This window comes from Sporothrix schenckii (assembly GCF_000961545.1).
Source record: "Sporothrix schenckii 1099-18 chromosome Unknown Cont43, whole genome shotgun sequence".
Classification (NCBI taxonomy): domain Eukaryota; kingdom Fungi; phylum Ascomycota; class Sordariomycetes; order Ophiostomatales; family Ophiostomataceae; genus Sporothrix; species Sporothrix schenckii.
Genome location: NW_015971144.1, coordinates 1,988,615 through 2,006,023, shown reverse-complemented (window position 1 = coordinate 2,006,023; position 17,409 = coordinate 1,988,615). Strand labels below are relative to the sequence as shown.

The 17,409-nt window shown below is 54.2% G+C and overlaps 4 protein-coding genes across 4 annotated transcripts; 1 reads left to right on the top strand and 3 right to left on the bottom strand.

Annotated features, from left to right (window-relative positions):
• Nucleotides 1–18: 18 nt before the first annotated feature.
• On the bottom strand, nucleotides 19–1,530 carry SPSK_02460 (uncharacterized protein; the record flags this gene model as incomplete). The annotated part of the gene is made up of 1 exon (XM_016729331.1): nucleotides 19–1,530. One exon carries the CDS (start codon nucleotides 1,528–1,530, stop codon nucleotides 19–21), a length of 1,512 nt encoding a protein of 503 aa, XP_016589381.1.
• A 549-nt stretch (nucleotides 1,531–2,079) lies between these two features.
• Nucleotides 2,080–2,417, top strand: SPSK_02846 (splicing factor 3B subunit 5; the record flags this gene model as incomplete). The annotated part of the gene is made up of 2 exons (XM_016729709.1): nucleotides 2,080–2,082; nucleotides 2,157–2,417. The coding sequence occupies 2 exons, from the start codon at nucleotides 2,080–2,082 to the stop codon at nucleotides 2,415–2,417; spliced, it is 264 nt and encodes an 87-aa protein (XP_016589380.1).
• A 410-nt stretch (nucleotides 2,418–2,827) lies between these two features.
• SPSK_02202 (annexin) lies at nucleotides 2,828–5,865 on the bottom strand (the record flags this gene model as incomplete). The annotated part of the gene is made up of 2 exons (XM_016729076.1): nucleotides 2,828–3,166; nucleotides 3,223–5,865. 2 exons carry the CDS (start codon nucleotides 5,863–5,865, stop codon nucleotides 2,828–2,830), a joined length of 2,982 nt encoding a protein of 993 aa, XP_016589379.1.
• Nucleotides 5,866–9,184: 3,319 nt separating this feature from the next.
• SPSK_02664 (uncharacterized protein) lies at nucleotides 9,185–10,128 on the bottom strand (the record flags this gene model as incomplete). The annotated part of the gene is made up of 2 exons (XM_016729532.1): nucleotides 9,185–9,302; nucleotides 9,383–10,128. The coding sequence occupies 2 exons, from the start codon at nucleotides 10,126–10,128 to the stop codon at nucleotides 9,185–9,187; spliced, it is 864 nt and encodes a 287-aa protein (XP_016589378.1).
• Nucleotides 10,129–17,409: the final 7,281 nt, after the last annotated feature.

Sequence of the window (17,409 nt, the reverse complement as noted above, 5' to 3'; positions counted from 1 at the left end):
TTGCTACGTGGGCCGCCCCTATGCAGTCCACGGCAGCGTCAGATTCACTTTGGTTGTCGCGAGGTCCCAGTCCGGGTGCTTCTTCTGGCAGCCGGCCAGCGCCTCGCCCAGCGATAGCAAATGCTTGCCAATGTCGGCCGCCGTGTAGGCCACCTTGCGCGCGCTGCTGTAGCTCAGCTCCCCCCTGTCGTCGCGCGAGTCGGCGCGCATCTCACGGTTCGGCAGATGGACCTTCTCGCGGTGCGGCTGGAAGTCGCGGCCGGCGCACCGCTCGCTGCAGTAGACCGTCCCAATACTAAAGGACAGCACGCACTCCCGGCAGAAATAGTACCGCGGCTCTTGACGCGTTGCGCTGGAATCGCCAAGGGGTTTGGCGCGCGTGCAGCGGTCGCCCGCTGCGCACGCGTGGTTCGCCGCGAGGTGCGCCGCATAGTCCTCCTTCATGCACGTCGTCGAGCACCACACCGTCTGGTTCTCGCGCAAGCAATAGTCGACCTCGAGGAAGCAGACTTCGCAAAAGGGGCTCTTTTGTGGATCCGCGGCTTTGCCGCACGTCGCACACGGCGTGTCGTCCTGCAAAAAGTACGGCACATCGATGGGCTTCATCTTCTTGAGTTTTTGCGCCTCGTGCGCCGCTTTGGCCCGCTTTAGCTCGGCCAGCCTCTTCTGGTGCTTCTGCATCTTCGCCGCGCGCGCGTCCTCGTCCTCGCCTCCATAGACATCTCGAAGCATGTCACCAAGGCCCTCGTCCAGGCCGACCGTGCCATCCAGCAGCTTCTTCTCGATCGCGCGCACAGCCGGCAGATCCGGCACACCCCCCGGGAACAGATTATCGCGGTAGATGGTGCTCTTTTCGTTGCTGTCGGTAGACGTCTGCTGCAGCTTCTTGGTCGCCGTCTGCACATCCGCCACAATGCGCTCACGCTCACCGTTGACCTGGTTGCCCGCCGTGGTCGTCACTGCTCGCAGCAGAACGTCCAGCTGTATCGTCGGATCCACCAGCTGGGCATGGAACGCGGCCTTTTCCGCGTCCAGCGACTCGGCCAGCGTCTGCACCGCAACGGCGTCCCGCAGCTGGCTGCGTAGCCACGCCTGTTTCTGGGCGTTGATCCAGCTGTCCACACTGGAAAGTGGGGCGCGCAGGTTGCGCACGTCGTCGAGGAGCCGACCGACCTCGGCCACAAAAGATGTCTGTTGCGTCGCGTACCATTGTGGTTGTGCGGGCGATGCGTAGGTCTGGTAGATCATGGTGAGGAAGTCGTTGTAGCAGGGCCGGCAAAAAAAGGCCTTCGCCGAGTTGGTTGTCGCTGCCGTCGCTATTGTCGCTTCTTTGCTTGGTGCGTCCGTCATCTCGACATCACCGCCTTGTGTTGCCTTGCTGTTGGTTCCATTTGTTGCGGCCGTGCCATCCCCGGTATGCTCGGAATGGCAATGGTCGGCTATCCGTTTCGCTTCTGCTGTGAAGGTGGCCTTCTGCTCCTGCATCGCTTTCAGGAGCCGTAGTAAGTTGCTTTCGAAGCTGTCTGTCATTGTGGCATTCGTCGACTAGTATTATGGTAGTCTGTGTCGGGTATCGATGCCGCGGACGTGACCGGTAAATCGTCGTCGTGGCCGAGGCGAGTAAGTTTGCCTTTAAAGGCACGTTGCCACCAGGGGCAATCGCCAAGCTATTTTGCTGTCGGGGCGCCTCGTTATATAAGAAACATGCAGGAATTAAGGTGCGCCAAAGCTGGTGTCCAAATATCGCAAGGCTTTCCGTGGCGTGGCGCAAATTGGTAATGCTTCAAGATCGGATGTGCAGGCGCAAGTTTAGGGAACTTGGCGCACGCGCTGAAGATTGGAAGCGCCTGGCCCACCAAACCTTCCAAAGTTTAGCGCGTTATCTAAGCAGGGTGGTAGCGCGCGTAGTTGGTATAGCAGGCTACAGCAATTGTTAGTCATCATTTTACGGGCTATCTATGGACGAGCCTAATTTTTGCGACAAGTACTTCGCCTCATCGTGACACAAGCCTCGCCATCGACTCCATCGTAGCTTCACCAAACCTACGTTCCAAGTCAGAACAACCTCATAACTTTACAATGGTAGATTCAAATCACAGCTGAGCCCATCATATGCCCTCCCATGAAGGCGCAGCCAGCTAACACGTCTCCTTTAGGCCGACAAACTTCGCGCACAGCAGGAGCTCGAGCGGCTCCAGCAGAAATACATTGGCACCGGCCACCCGGACACGACGAGCTGGGAGTGGAAGTCCAACATTATGCGCGATACATACTCGAGCCTGGTCGGCCACCCGCCGATGCTGGCATTCCTGTCGCTGGCGCAGGGCGAGCCGGCGGCCAAGACGCGCTTCAAGCTGCTCAAGAACATGGTGCAGCCATGCGGACCACCGCCGGCGCGAGACGAAGATGAGGTTTAGGGTCTGCATCTGCTGATTTGAGATTGTTTTGTTTTGGTCACTATTTGTTTCAGTGCATTGGCGTTATTCTGGGATATCACGAGAACGGCCACTGTTACGAGGCGAGCGGCCTTGCTCGACCATGAAATACATCTATGTTGCATGCAATTTACGTTTCTAGTGCTTAATTTTATTTTATTTTTTGCCCCCTTTCTGCTATGCACAAAATTCTTTCACGGTTGTCACGGGTTGAAGGAGGTTTTCTTCTTTTCGGACATTTTATATCGGTACTTAACTTTAAAAGTCACATTTTCTTTTTGGCCATAATTTTTTTTTCATATAAAAATATCCCAAATTTCATTCCAAAATATGATGTAAATGTGATATCATACAAAATTCATTAGACGCTTTTGCAAACACCCACTGCTTACCTAGTCTCGGTCGTCGCGCCGGATCTCCGAGATACGTTCAACGCGCTTCACATCGTCGGGCACGCGGGTGATGCACAGCTCGCGGCAAAACAGGCCCCAATCCGAGCTGCCAGTGGCCTCGCGGATGGCCTCCTGCATGTCCTTGTTGTAGCGGCTGCGGTAAGCAGCCTTGATAGCGGCCATGTGGTGGCCGTCCCAGTGGAAGCGGACGAGCCGGGAGATTAGGAGCTCGCGGCGCAGCTCGTCACGTTTGGAGGTGGTGAGGGCGTGGTGGATCAACAGAGCGTCGCGGACGGGCTTGTTGATGACGCCGTTCAAAATGTGTGCCAGCATTTCGCCCTAAACTGTTAGCAGTGCAAGAAAACAACAAGAACGAGGGGAGTGGTGGGACTTACAACAAGGTTGCCACTCTTCTTGAGACAGTCGCGGGCAAAGTTGGTCTGGTACTGAGCGCTGTAGATGCGCAGGACCTCGCGTAGGTGTGCGTCGCTGCGCTGTACGACGACGTTGATCATGGCCGTCTCGCCGCCCTTTTCGGCGCGCACGGCGTGGTGCAGCGTGGCGCTGTCCTCTTCGATCAGACCGCGGTCCAGCGGCAGCGGGCGACCATCACGACCCACCTCTTCCATGCGTTGTTCGTCCAGCACAAAGAGCACGGCCCGCTTGAACTTGTCCTCCTTGAGCTCGGTGCGCATACACTTGACGATGCTGTCGCCGTACTTCTTGTCGGTAAAGCTCTTCTTGATGTGGTGGATCTCGTCGTTGGTGCGGCCCATGAGCGACTCGATTAGCAGCTCGCGGCGCGTCTTGTCGCCATGGTACCAAAAGTTGGCCCAGTAGGCCTCGCTCTCCCAGCGACCGAGTGCTGTCGCATAGCACACCTTCATCAGCGCCGGGTCCTCGTCCTTGAGGCGCGCGCGGATGTGCTTGGCAATGTTGACACCCTTCCGCTCGGTGCCCGTCTTGACGATGCGCTTGTACTCCGTGCGCAGCTCCAAGACCTGGTCGTGCGTGAGGCCTGGCAGAATCTCGATGAGCGGGCCCGTGTCGGGTGGGTGGCGTTCGCCGCGCAGGGCCTTGGCCAGCCGCTGGGCGTCGTCCTCTGGATCGTAGAACCGCGCGCGGCGCCGAATTTTGTCACCACCGTCACCACCACCGCCAAGCCCTTTCGTGGCTGACGGGGAGTCTTCATCGTCGGGCTCAGGACCGTTGATATCCATAACCTGGACGTCTCCGGCACCGTGCGGGTTGTTCGAGGCCAGCATGAGCGGCGACGGCATGGGCGACATGGACTGGTACGTGCCGTGGTAGGCTTCCTGCATGGGCGAGCCCGGGGCAGCAGACAGAGAACCGCCAGGGGCGTGATGTGCAGGACCGACGGACAGCGTGTTTACCGACAAGCGCTCCATGCCCTTGGTCGGCATCGGCGACCGCGACCGTTCACGGCGACGAGGGGGCTCAACAGACAGGATGTTGCTGCCGCTGGAGCGAGGGTCACGAGGATCGGCTTGGGGGTCTGCACGAAGATCGCGAGGATCACGGGGGTCGTCACGGTAGTGCCTAGATGCTCGTTCGTCTTCGTAGCGAGGGTCATCTCGGATGTCATGCGACTCTCGGGAGTTGCGTGGATCGTGTGGGTCGCGCGGGTCACGCGGGTCACGCGGGTCGCGGGGATCACGACCATCAAGAGGGTCTCTGGGGTCTCTGGGGTCTCTGGGGTTTTTAGGGTCTCTGGGGTCCCGGTTGTCCCGGGTGTCTCTTGGGTCCCGAGAGTCTCTCGGATCGCGGGAAGTTCTGCCGTCAAACGACTCTCTCGAACTGCGAGGGTCGCGAGGGTCGCGACCATCACGAGGATCACGAGGATCTCTGGCATCTCTGGGATCGCGAGGATCACGGGGGTCACGTGGATCTCTGAGATCACGGCCACTCCGGCCATCAAAGGAGTCTCTGGAGCTCCGCGGATCTCTGGGGTCACGAGCATCTCTGGGATCTCTCGGATCGCGCGGGTCCCGAGGCTCCGCCGTCACAACATGCGGGTCCCGTCCACCGCCCCGGCCAGCACCATGCTCTCGATCATCACCGTAGGACGCGTACCTGTCCGACTTGGCGTACTCATACTGCTTCGGCTCACCACTGTAGCCGTAGGACGGCTTTCCCGCGGACTTGCCGCTGGGAACGCCGCCGTGTCCGTAGGCGAGGCCCTCGTCATCATCGTCCGTGTCGTCCTCTTCGCTGCCGCTGCCTCTATGGCGGCGTCCTGCGCCAGGTCCGGCTCCCAGACGGGTACGATCGCTCAGGCGCTCGTCATTATAGCCGCGTGGCGGTTCACGGTGGTCCCGAGAGTCTCTGGGATCACGCGGGTCACGTTCCGGCTCTCGGCCGCCATGCGACGATGCCGACGGCTTGTCCCGAGCCGGCCCGGCGGCTTCCACTTTCTTGGCATATTTGGCGGGCAAGAAGGCAAACTTGTCAGCAGCAATCGCAGGCTCGTCTCTGCCCTTGTCCTGTTCACGCTCACGCTCACGCTCGCGTTCGCGCTCACGCTCTCGTTCGTATCCACCACGCTCATAGTCATGGTCGCGGCTGCTTTCCTTCTCACGGCGGCGGTCGCCGTAGCGTATGTCCGCCTCATCATCCTCGTCATACTTGGATGAGCGGTATCTTGGGTCGCCGCTGTTTGGGGTCGGTCCGCCTCCTCGTCCCGACGAAGATGGTGGCGGCTGGGTGGCGTTCCCCCGGTAGTCATCGTAGTCGAGAATACGAACAGATTTGCGCGGGTCGTCGTCCTTGCCATTGGGGCCGTCATCGTCGCCGGGGAAGGAGCCCGGGTAGGGGGCGGCAGTCACAATGTGGGGGTCGTCGCGGTCATCACGCTCGCGATCGCGATCGCGCTCTCTGTCGCGCTCGTAATCACGGTCACGTTCGCGATCGCGACCGGACGGGGATCGCTCGATGCGGGAGGAGGAGCGGTCCCGCTCCCGGCCCGAGGGTGACCTGGATCGGCCACGACGGCCGCTGTCGTTGACTTGGAGAGACATGCCGCGGGACAGGCCAAGCGACGGCAGTGTGCTTTGTCTTTGTGTATCCCTGCCCTGCAGTCTTCCGTTTCGCAGAGGGACGTCTCTTTGGAGAGGGAGAAGGAGGCAAGAAGGGAGTGTTTCTGATTTCTAAACTCTGGTGACGCAGGTGGCACGACCTGTCGCAGATGACGCCTGTCGATGCTAGGAGGGGTAAAATTTGACAAATGGTAAAGTCGCTGATCGCAGCACGGCAAATCAAAAACAAAAACAAGCAGGATGTAACTGAGCTTTGTCTCGTATGCTGGCGCTTTTGCTGTTTTGTCTGTTTTACGTTGTTTAAGAAAAGCAAGAACCAGGAGCTGGTCAAAAACGAGAAACGCTCAGAAACTAAAGAAAGAGGCTCGAGTTACAGACGAAGGCGAATGCGGTTGTTACGGGGAGGAGGCTGGAAGAGGAACAGGGAACAAGAGCCTTCGCAGTGGAGACGAACACACTCCAAGACTGTGCAGACGAGAAGAAGAGGCTGCCTGAGTGCATTTCCCTTTGCTTTTGTGCTGTGTTTGCGGTAAAAGCGAAGAGGCAGCCCCTCCAAGATCCTTGCTCGTGTTGTTCTGTGACAGGGGTTGGTTGGCAGTGGAGGGGGGGGTAAAGCGGGATTGGATGGAGGGCCCGAACGAAGACGCGGGCCAAGGACTGGGCTAGGTGCATCCAGCACACGTAAGATTATGCCCTACAGGCCTCTTCTAGTTGCACTTTTTCTGCAGCTTTTGATGAGGATCGGGAGGGCAGCTCACGTGCAGGCACAGCCGAGCCAGTGAGCTCTTGCAGACTGGCCTTGCAGCTTGTGAAATAAGACCCGATATGCTGCTTCTTTTGGTTAAAGGTGATGCCAGCGGGGAGGTCATTATCATCAACAGCCAAACCCTTTTGCCTCACATTGACAAAGAGACGTCGTACGTGCTGTTGTGGCCAATGTACGCCGCGTCACGTAGTATCTCGGACTATGTGCGTTCGAGTGCTTGAAGTAAACAAACCGGAGGCTCGCAGTATTATTCATGGTGGCGGGTAGCGCCGTCCGTTTTTGCCTTCCGAGCCTTCCCAGTTCCGTTGTTGGGCTCATAGAGATTATTTTTTTGCGCCCGTACACAGCGCTCGCTTGTTCCCCTCTTAGCTCTTGGAGCTAACAAAGCGTGTCGTCGATAAAAACGGGTTTTGTTTCGAGTACGGGGCCCACATGGACTGGAGCTCGTGCTCAAGCCGTTTAACTGTGGGACAACAAGCCCCCCTTTCTCAAACATCAAAGCATTGGGTGGCCGACTGCTTTTCAAACAAAATCAAAACAGGTTGCATGGGCCCTTGCGACGAAAACCGGGTTTGTAGCCGCAGACACGGTCCTGGTGGCATGGGTAAGGTATTGCGTGGTTCAGCCTGCCAAGCTATCTGCCACACCGGCAAGACGCAACGAGACCGATGAGAGATGTAACAGGTCACGGGGAGCCAAACAATCACCTAAGGAGCACGGCAGATGAGTATTGGATGGGTGTAGAAATGCGTATCAATAGGCGTTTGACCATTGGTTATGTTGGCAAATGCAATAGACAGAGGTTTCGCATCTGCTGTTGGGCGTTCTTATCCGCTTCTCGAGAGAGGGATTCACGCTGTGCTCTGCATTGCCTGGTTGCGCGAGACGAGTCAGCAGGTCTTTGTCTGATGTGTACGACATATATGGTGTACATTTTTGGGGTGTTCTGCGTGTTTGTCTTTGGACCGTTAACCAGAGGCCGTCGTACGTCGTGCAGTGGAGAGTTGATAGGTTCATTTGAAGGCCGACCAAGGCCGACTGGTAACCTCGTTCAACCCTGGGAGCCATATTGGGATGGTTGTCTTGGCCTGTAATACTGTGGGCAATGCCTCGAGTCCGACATACGCGGTTAGCGAGACATTGCCGGCGAGGAACGAAATCTCAATTCATGGGAAATTGTCCTTTGCCCTTTCTTGGCAACCCTGTCCACTGATTGAATCCTTGCGGTAAGCTCGCCATATCTCTCTTGGCTCTCCCTTTCGCTTTGTTTGTCGTCGTCTACGTCGAATGCGCGGCACGTGGATGTTTTGCAATGTGCGCTGCTCAGCATTGCTCTGCTCTGGATTGCCTCTTTTGGGCAGTGGCCGTTGATCTGGGTAGATCGGATTTGGAGGAGGCCGCTAGAAAGCACCGAGTGGAACGCGGTCGACGGCTCTTCGGGGGACCATGACTCTCGGCAGGTAACGTTGTAAAATGAGGGAAATGGAAAGACAGCCTGGTACATTCGTCGAGGCTGGAAGCGACCGTTTCCCACGACAAGAGGCCCGCTGGCAAATTTGGGTTAGCTTCTTCTGGCATCGTTATTGACAGGGCGAAGCTGAAGCCATCACAATCCAAGGGATATATGGTTTGATGGTAAGGGAGAGAGACAGTGTGAGGTGGGGGCCAGGGGGGGGGGGGGCTTTGAACGGATTGGAAGCGGTTCTCGAATGTCAATAAAAGTGACAAATGCCAAAGAAGAAGCCGAAGGAAGACGAAGAAAAAATGCCAATAACTCGACTGGGGTTGTTCAGCGAGACTTCCGCGTATTGCTGCTCGTTCTTTCCTGGTGATAATGAATTGCCTGAAAAGGCAACAACGCGAATCATGCCAAGCCTTTTTGTTTCAGTCGTCAAACTTACCTGTAGGGGAAGGAGCGAGGTCGACTCTAACGCAAATCCAGCATCATCAATTACGGGTTCAGTAGAGACGGAATGAAGGGAGACAAGTCTCTCGGAGGGAACCCGCTCTGATCGCATGGCCAAGAGACACTTTTGGACACTGTTCAACGATCTACAGGCCGTTTACTGCATACTATGCTCTCCTGTGTAAATCAATTACTGGGTATGTTGGTATTGAATGTTAGTCTATGCATATCTGATTTCCCCAAGCATTGATCGTATTGATCAGCGGCATTCGTCTCTTTTCTCTCATGCCCCAAAAGAGAAAACGCCAATTCCAGGGCTGCTGTCAAATAAAAAACCAATGGCAAACAAAAAGAATATAACAATAAGAAATGTATCAGATGCCCATAACACCTCGTTCCTGTCGCTAATGGAATCCCAAGTCGCAATAAAGAAAATCAAATTGTATCCCATCCCTGCGCCATAACCTCATGCGTTGCGTTGCTACAAAGACAAGTGGAAAGAAAAAGGCATTCCCGAAGGGCCGGACAATCAGCTTGCGACCGTTGTCCATCGGCCGGATGGAGGAATGCTCATAGTACAAAGTGAACAGTCGAAGACGCGAAAACGCGTCTGCGTAGTCAAGTTGTGATTATTGCTCGCTGGATGCCAGGGAGACAGGAGATGCCTGCACAGACAACGGACGCTTCTCTGAGATCTCGTCGATATCCAGCTTAATGGCACCCACGGGGGCATCCTGTGCAGGTTTTCTGTCATGCGTTAGCAGGTGCATTGCAACGAAACGTGGAGCGTCGCCTGAGACAGCAAAGCATTAAGAAAATGAACGTACCGCTCCGTGCTGCTCTCATAGAGCTCGACAGCGACAATAACCAGCAGGAAGATGGCGACCAGGCCAATGACCATCATGTCGTTTTCCCGGCGCAGTTGTGCATACTGGCACGGCACGTCGGTTGCGGGACGGGCCTTGTGGTGGAGCGGCTGGGACTCCATCTTCACAGACTCCGGAACGTCGACACTCAGCAGGGCGGCCTGCTCTGCCGAGTGGAGCGGATCAACGGCCACGGGCGAAATGATGGGCGAGGAGTTGGGCGTGCCGGCAATGGCTTTGGCAGCCTCGAGGGCGGCCTCAACATCGGCGTCGATAATGACAACCTCGATGCCTTCGTCTGCGTTCTGGAGGCGGATAGGCACGGGCGCGTCTGATATGGTGGCGTCTCCTCCTGTAGTAGTAGACTTCGTCGTCGTCTTCGCAACACGGGGCTTGGTGGCACCCAGACCCATCAGATACGTCGTCACGATTGGGCGAGGCGTGGCCAGTACGGCTGACGGTTCAGAGTCACCGGACGGAGTGTAGTGGCGGTTGTCAATGACATTGGCGTTCAGGCCGGTCTCATCGGCTAGGGCAGCGGCGGCTTCGGGTGACAGTTCATGCAGACGGAGGAACTTGCGGCTGGCACCTACAGCTAGGCGGCGCTCCCACCCAGCAGACGGGCTGCCAGGGATAGGTGCAGCCAGGACGACGGGCGCGCTGGCCGCGGTGACCAGGAGAGACAGAAAAGTTGTCGTTGACCTCATGATGACAAAAGGCGAGCGTGTGCAGACTCGTTGTTTTGTGGGTGAAAGGAGTAGACAAAACAAAAAAAAAGTCTTCTTCAGTCGAGGTGAGAGGAGAGACGGTTTGATAAATACCCGAGGAGGACTGCAGGCAAAATGCAAAAGTGGACGGCTTTGTTCCGATTCAAGCTTTTGGTGGTACGCTCATGCACGCAGATGCTGTGTACACAGCCGAACAGATAAAGATATCAGCCGCAAAAGAAGATGCAACCAGGAGTGTGGACTGGACTTTGAATAAAGGCGAGCAGGCGAGATGAGACGGAAGCAGCGCTCGAAGGCCCAAGGTCCAGTAGAGAGAAATGAATGCGTTTTCTTGGCAACCGGGAAATACTCCGCGTAGATTAAAGGGCCGGGAGAATAGAGGACAATGCCGACGGACACGTAGGATAGACCTTTGAAGAGACGAGGGTGCAACGCAGAACAATTGGTCGCGGCCAGGATGAGTTTGTGGTCAGTGGGCGGAATGAAGGCGCAGGGCGAGGAGTGAGGAGTGCGTCTGTTGCTTTTGGCGAAATTGGAGGGTCAGAGTTGGAGAGAGGAAAGGAAAAGAGACATATACGAATTGTTATTTTCACAAGTAAACAAAATGGAGAGAGGAACAGCAGACAGGAAAGAATGGGAGGTTCGGAGCAGAACAAGAGCCAAGAGGCAGGAGCGAGGGAGGAAGTCTATATGTGGTGTGAGGTGTGAGAGGAGCGGCCGGTTGAGATATACGATCGCCCAGACCGTCTTGGGCGTTGACAGTCAAATGCCAAGAACATGGACTTTTGGTGCTGGGGAGTTTCAGAGGACCCGCAATTGCAATATGGAGCTCGTATCTTTGAAGTGGCCTGTAGGTTTGTAGGCTAAATTGAGGCCGGGAGGGTGGAGGTAATAATTGGTGGGTTTCGGGGGGGGATTTGGGCACTTTTAGTGCGTGGGATTTGGGATTGGGTGTTTTTTGGTGTTGTTTGGTGATTTATGAATTTGGGAGTAGGGGTGCTAAGCCAATGCGGTTGAACAAAAGAAAGAAAGACAGACAGAAAAGCAGACAAAAGCAGAAGAACAACCAAGAGTTGTCTCTGCAAAAGAAAACAGCTTTTATGTCAAAAAACCACAGGAAAGGACAAAGTAAGGGTGGCAGGAGGAAGAAGGAAGTGTTGGCCGGAGATGCAGGTGGTGAAAGGCGTACGGAGTATGCTGTATGTGGGGAGAAGATGCGAGAGGAAAAGAAGCAACGAAAGGGCCCGAACGAACCACGCCATGAAGTGGGAAGGGGGAAGACAGCTACGAAGGGGCGGAGAATGCAATTTGTGGCGTTTTGGTACGCAAGGACGATCGTGGTCGATCGGTGACGAAACAGCAAGTGTCACCGGCCAAGACTGACGCACGGCTGGGAAAGGCGAGACGAGCGAGTGCAGAGGCAGAGAGGGCAGAGGGAGGAAGGAAGGAAGGAAAGAAGGAAGCGGTTAGACGTTTGGGCCACCAGGGGCAGTGCTACGCTGATCGTAACGGCCTTCTTTGTCGCTGCAAATTTCCAAAACAAGGGCGACTCGGGCAACAAAGGACAGTGGAGGACGCCGAGAAAAAGAAACAGCGACGGTCCCGAGCCATAAGCAACAAAGGGGCACAGGCTGGTTGCGAGTCGTGTTCGAGACGGACCTGGACCTGTGGCACAGGCCATTGTCGACAAGTTTTTTCGTGCGAAGGCCTGTCCGTCCTGGCTCTGACATGTGTCTCCGGCACGCACGACGCGCATCACAGGGTGTACTTTTGATGATATGCGCAAGAGCAGCAAGAGCAACAAGAGCGCCGGGGGCGGCAAGAAAGCAATAATACCGAGAAAAGTGCGGCAGGGCGCCGAACCAAAAGTGCAAAGTTTATGCCATGATACATAATGTGTGCCACTGCTGGGGCAGAGCGTGTTACGCAGGGATTGTACAAGGCTTCTTTTGTCACTTGTTTTTGTCTTTTTATGCTTTTGTCCTTTTGCCTCTTTGCATTGCTTGTTATTGTCGAATATCCGAAAGACAAAAGAACAAGCCGACGGACCTGCATAACTGCGGCGAAGATTCAGGCACCACGCACACCTCCCAGATGGCAGTAGTGCAGTCGCGGTCCTTGGCCCTGGCCAGGCCTCCAAGCGACGAAAGCAGTCAGACGATCAGCGGTGCGCGAGGGGGACGAGTTCGTTGTATGCATGTTTGTAGGGCATTTATATGCCCTTCTCAGCAACGGTCGTTTGCCGAATGCTGGCGCACGGCGCGGTTCACGTCGTTCGCGATATGTGTAGACCCCTTTCGCAGCGTCCAAGGTTGTGTTCAGTTACTAAACAATGTACTTTACAGTAACAAACCCCTCGGGGCTCGTTTTATGGACGTCCTCATGCTCCGTAACTACTCTGCGGCGATTTCATTAACCCAAGTCGTCCACACAAAAACCAAAGAGTACACCGAGGCGATGAAGCCACGATTGTCAAGTTTTGCGGAAGTAGAAAAGCATTGTCCGGTATTTCGTACATTTGGGCTGACGGACATTTCGAAATTGATTTATTGCTCTGGCGCGTTTCCTCCGCGCCGGATTCAACCAAATTCGACAAAGGGCAACAGCCTCGCGCGACCAAATCAGGTCCAGCGTAGTGCCAAAAGGCCATCGCTTCTCCAGTAGCCTCCAGTGGTTGTATTAGCCCGCCGGAGCACCGCAAGGGCGCGCAGCATGGAGCCAATGGCACACCTCTGCAGCGGCCCGTGCAACCAGGTAGGTGGCGGCGGTCTAGACCAATCCATGGAACAGAGGGGCTGGCTCAGGTTGGCTCTAGTAGTTTTGGGGGCCGCGATGAATGGAAAACGTCAAACGAAAAGAGCGCATTTCCGGCGTCCTGGTTGTGGCTTTTCTCAATTGGGAGTCGACTTGGCCTCTTCGGCCAAAGCTCGTTCTTGCATCATATTTGCAAATTGGGTTGCAGCTTGTCAATTGGCTGTCCGGTGTTGCATCCACGCTTTTTTATACAGTTTTAACCCTGTTGCTACTCCGCTGCTGCTAAAGCTCTCCCCACATCGAGCACGATAGTCCCGGCTGACGACCTTTCTAATGCTTAAGTCGTGCTGGCGGCGTGCATGTGTACATGTACGGTGGTCTGCACGCACCTTATATCACTTTACCTTTCCGGTCCGCTCGGCGAGCGAGACAAGCTTAACCTTTTTGATGCAACATGCGACCTTGGGATATTTGGCGAGACTTCTCCATGACGAATTGGGCGTACGGACCTTACAAGTACGAAACAAGGCCCATTCGTTCTTGGCCTTCATACCTCGCCTCCAGTGATGATTGGTTGGGAGACGCGAGTGCAGAAACATCAAAGCTGAATAACTCAACAGACAGGATAAACACGACAAGCACGGTACAGTTGTACACGCGACAAGCATCAGAGACACTCTCGATACAGGGAGACACACGCCGTAGACGACCTGAAACACGGTTGCTGCATCCAAGGGGCGCAAGGGCGGCCGTGAGGGAACGTTTTGGGGGCCATTTCGTCGCCGCTCACAGGCCCATACAAAGTAGACGCAATGCCCTTCCGTAACCGCTGCTACCGCCCGTGTGATTCGTGGAGAGTGTATGCCATTCTCAAAGGCCTTGCGGCCAAAATCAGACAAGGTTTATCTGAAGCATCATTTTCTAGACTTATTCTCTGCGCCTTGGCGCCCAGAGACTGTTGAAAGACAAAAAAAATACACTTCGTTCATCGGTTTCTATTTTGCCCAGTTTTATGTTTTTCTCTTTCTTTTGCTTACGCTTTTCAAGTCTTCTGGGTGCGCTTAGTGTCGGCGGATTGGTCGTCCAAATATCGAATGCCCTCGGGCGAAGGAACGCGCCCCTTTCACCGGACGACTCTCTGGACAAAATCAGCTCAAGGAACGAGTATCCAAATAGCGATGTAAGCAGTAAGCATGGAGTTTGACCGTTTCCAACCGGACCTGCCGCTCATGACCACAAAATGACTCGGCCCGTAGAGGAGACAATCCATTCGACATGAAGGAAGCAGTATACCAAGATCTCCAGGGGTGTATTTCGTACTCTCGTAGGGGTGCAGACAGAGGCAGCCTGTCTGCGGTACATACGACAGACACAAGCATAAGATTGTGAAATGGCAAAAAACGCTTCGCCTGCCAACAGGTCCGTAAGATGTCAACAGACATAATTACGGCAGCCCAGTAAGGAGGAACGGGCCAGTCCAGAACCGGAAAGTAAGCATACAAAGAACCAACTCGCCCACACGTCCAAGCTCTTTCCCTCTTGACACCCCAAATGTGGACCTTCGTGCACTTTCCAAATAGAGCAAATAACAGGCGATGAATTCCCTGAATACGAGAAACATCAAAAATAAGGATCTGTTTAGCGACAACAAGTAGAACAAAGGGGCCCCTGGGCCCTGCGACCCTGCTCCCGTGCCACATCGTCCACTCGTCCACCAACAAAAGAGGGACTCGTGCCCCATTGTCAATCCCTCGTCGCAATGCAACAAAGACCCGCTCTCGCAACGCCCGTGTGCAGGTTAAGCTTTTCTGGGCGCAGGCGCCCTGTTCCACTAAGGCATAGTGTGCTTATTTTTAGGTTTCTTTCCACCTCTCGGTCGGTGCAAGGGTGCCTGCCTCCACCCGAGTCTCCTGGAAGGCACCGAGAGGATACAGGCTCTGCCGAGCTTTTTATTCTTCTCTCTCTCACGCTCGGGCACATTGTTTGCTCGCGTGTACAACGCGACCGTTCCGGAGGAGATATGAGAACCAGAACAAGGACAAGCGCCTCGTTGTGCCGGGATGGGGTGGTCCAGCATGACGTGAATATAGAAATCCCTGACTGAAGATGACCCGGCTCCGTTGGGCGAACAAGCCTACCAAGGCATCCCAGATGATAGGAAGCATGCTTCATGTGCAAGTAGTAGTACCGATGTCCGCCTATTACAGACTGGCGTTAGACAGATGAAAGAGGACGCAACGGACACAAAGAGAAAAAGAGATTCTGACGTTGCAGACAAATTGCCAAACACCAGAGCCAACCAGAAAAGACTGATCGATAGTATTACGTGAGTGAGACTCGAAATGCCGGTCAGAACTGTGGCTAGTTTGTCGATCATCTGGACTTTCTTAAGATGGAGCCGGGCCCAGACTACGGAAACTATGAATCAAGAAACGTAAAATGGAGATGCGTAGACAAAGGACAAGAAAATGACGTTGAGGCATATGTGAAAATCATGGCAATGCAAAGCCGTGGCTGACGACAGGTCTGTGATTGGATCTGAGTAGAACTCCGGTAGAACGGGACATAAAAAGAAAACAAAGACAATTAATGCCGTGGCCAGAGACGCCCTTGTTGTAATTGCATATTCTACTTTCTGCTGCCCTGCCGCAAGAGTTGAAACAGGACCAATAGACTTAATCCTGATGCTCTCAACGGTAACTTCCGTAGAATACAATTCTCTCTCTTAATGTTTACGAGGCCCACATATGGAATGTAGTGTCATCCGTCAGTGTACTCGGGTGCGTGCCAAGAAACCGGTTTTCAACAGCCGTTCGGGCACCAACCGAGACGACGGCACCGGGGGGGGCTTTGCCAAGGCAAGGGACCGTCCAGGGGCCGAGCATGGTTTCTTGTTCCCCCGAGCCCCCTTCCCCTCCCTACTCGGGTGGCTGCAGGCGCCGATCATTTGCAATTGAAGAAAAGGGCCAAAAAGAGGGCGGCATAAACTGGTAGGTGGCATATCAAATGGGAGCGTCAAAACCAGTATGCGGAGAGAGAAATGTAAAAATGAATGAAAAAGACAAATAAAAATACTGCAGCCGAATAGTAGAATTATCCTATTTGGCAAGGTTGGCGCATCTCCGCGCGGCCAGGCCAGGTTACTGAAAAAGTACCTCTACACTGACGTGAGCTGTTGAGAAAATACCTCCGCCTACAAAAATGTTCTTTCGACCTATTTTCGCTCTCTTTTCGCTCTCTTTTCGCCTGGTTTCTACTGTTGTTTTGAAACAGTGCGTCCGGAATGTTGAAAAAGCCCAAGGAACAGCGTTTGAGGATGTGGAAGGCAGCTAACGAAAGACAAAAGTGAACATTAGGAACGGGCACACTTAAGACTGCATGTGAAGGACGACACAATATGAGGAAATGTTGTCAGTGGTCCAATGATATGTGCGGAGTGCCATCCCCCCTGGAAGGAGCTCTTTGCTTTGGATATTTAGTAGCAACGCATGTTGGTGCCAGAAGATATACCTTTTCCATTTACAACGTCGCGTCTTTGTGGCATTTTGTCAAGTTTGGCCTCACAAGTGGGCAGACTAGGAAAGTAATTATACGTCGAATACCAAGCTTTTTGTAGCTAATTATTCCACGCGTTATGACTTTCACTAGTTCATTATTCCATTTGTCCTCGTAAAACCACATCTCTGGCGTACCCAACTCCTAGAGCTTTGCACAAATATAATATTTGGGGCGGTGTCGGGCAGAGGGATACGAGGCGCCAGATGGAAGCGCCGGATAAAATCTCAGAGATCAAGATGCTGTTGCCAAGTCCTACGGTTGCAGTGGTTGCAACGACATGGTAACTGCTGGGTATTTGATGAAGATGTCCACCACACGATGTACAATGTATTGTGGCACCATATGCGAGACGGAACTCTCAAAGACAAATGCAGGGGGGAAGACAGAATTTATGAGGCCATAAAGAAAATAGGAGAGCAAGTGGAACAACACCACCAGGAAACAAAAGACGCAAAAGGGAGGAGACCACAGAGGAGGAAGGCTCATATAAGAAACAAAAATCGATCAACTCACAAAACCAACTCACCTAGCCAAAACATTAATTACCAGGAGGCCTGTGCATGAATTCAAAGACAAGAAAGTCTAGACTTCAAGCGACCCAAAATCTACTCGGTGGCAGCAGCTACCACACGCAACGCTGTATACGCCAACGAAAGTACTGTCTCGGCCAGTCAGGGGGCGGCGCGGCCGTAAACGCAATGATGGAGGTCACTGTGATGTAGGTAGCCGCCGTGAGGCACAGACAGGACGTGTTTTGTGGTCTCTGGTCCGTGGTCTGTGCCAAATATGCAAACATGAGCTGGGAGCAGCAGAACAAAGGAATCAATTCAACATTTGCGAAAGGAAACCAGACAATCGTGCCCAACAAAGTACTATGAACTACTATACAAACACCAAAGCGACCAAAACGACCAACCAACTCGGACTGCCGGAAAAAACAGAAAGCCA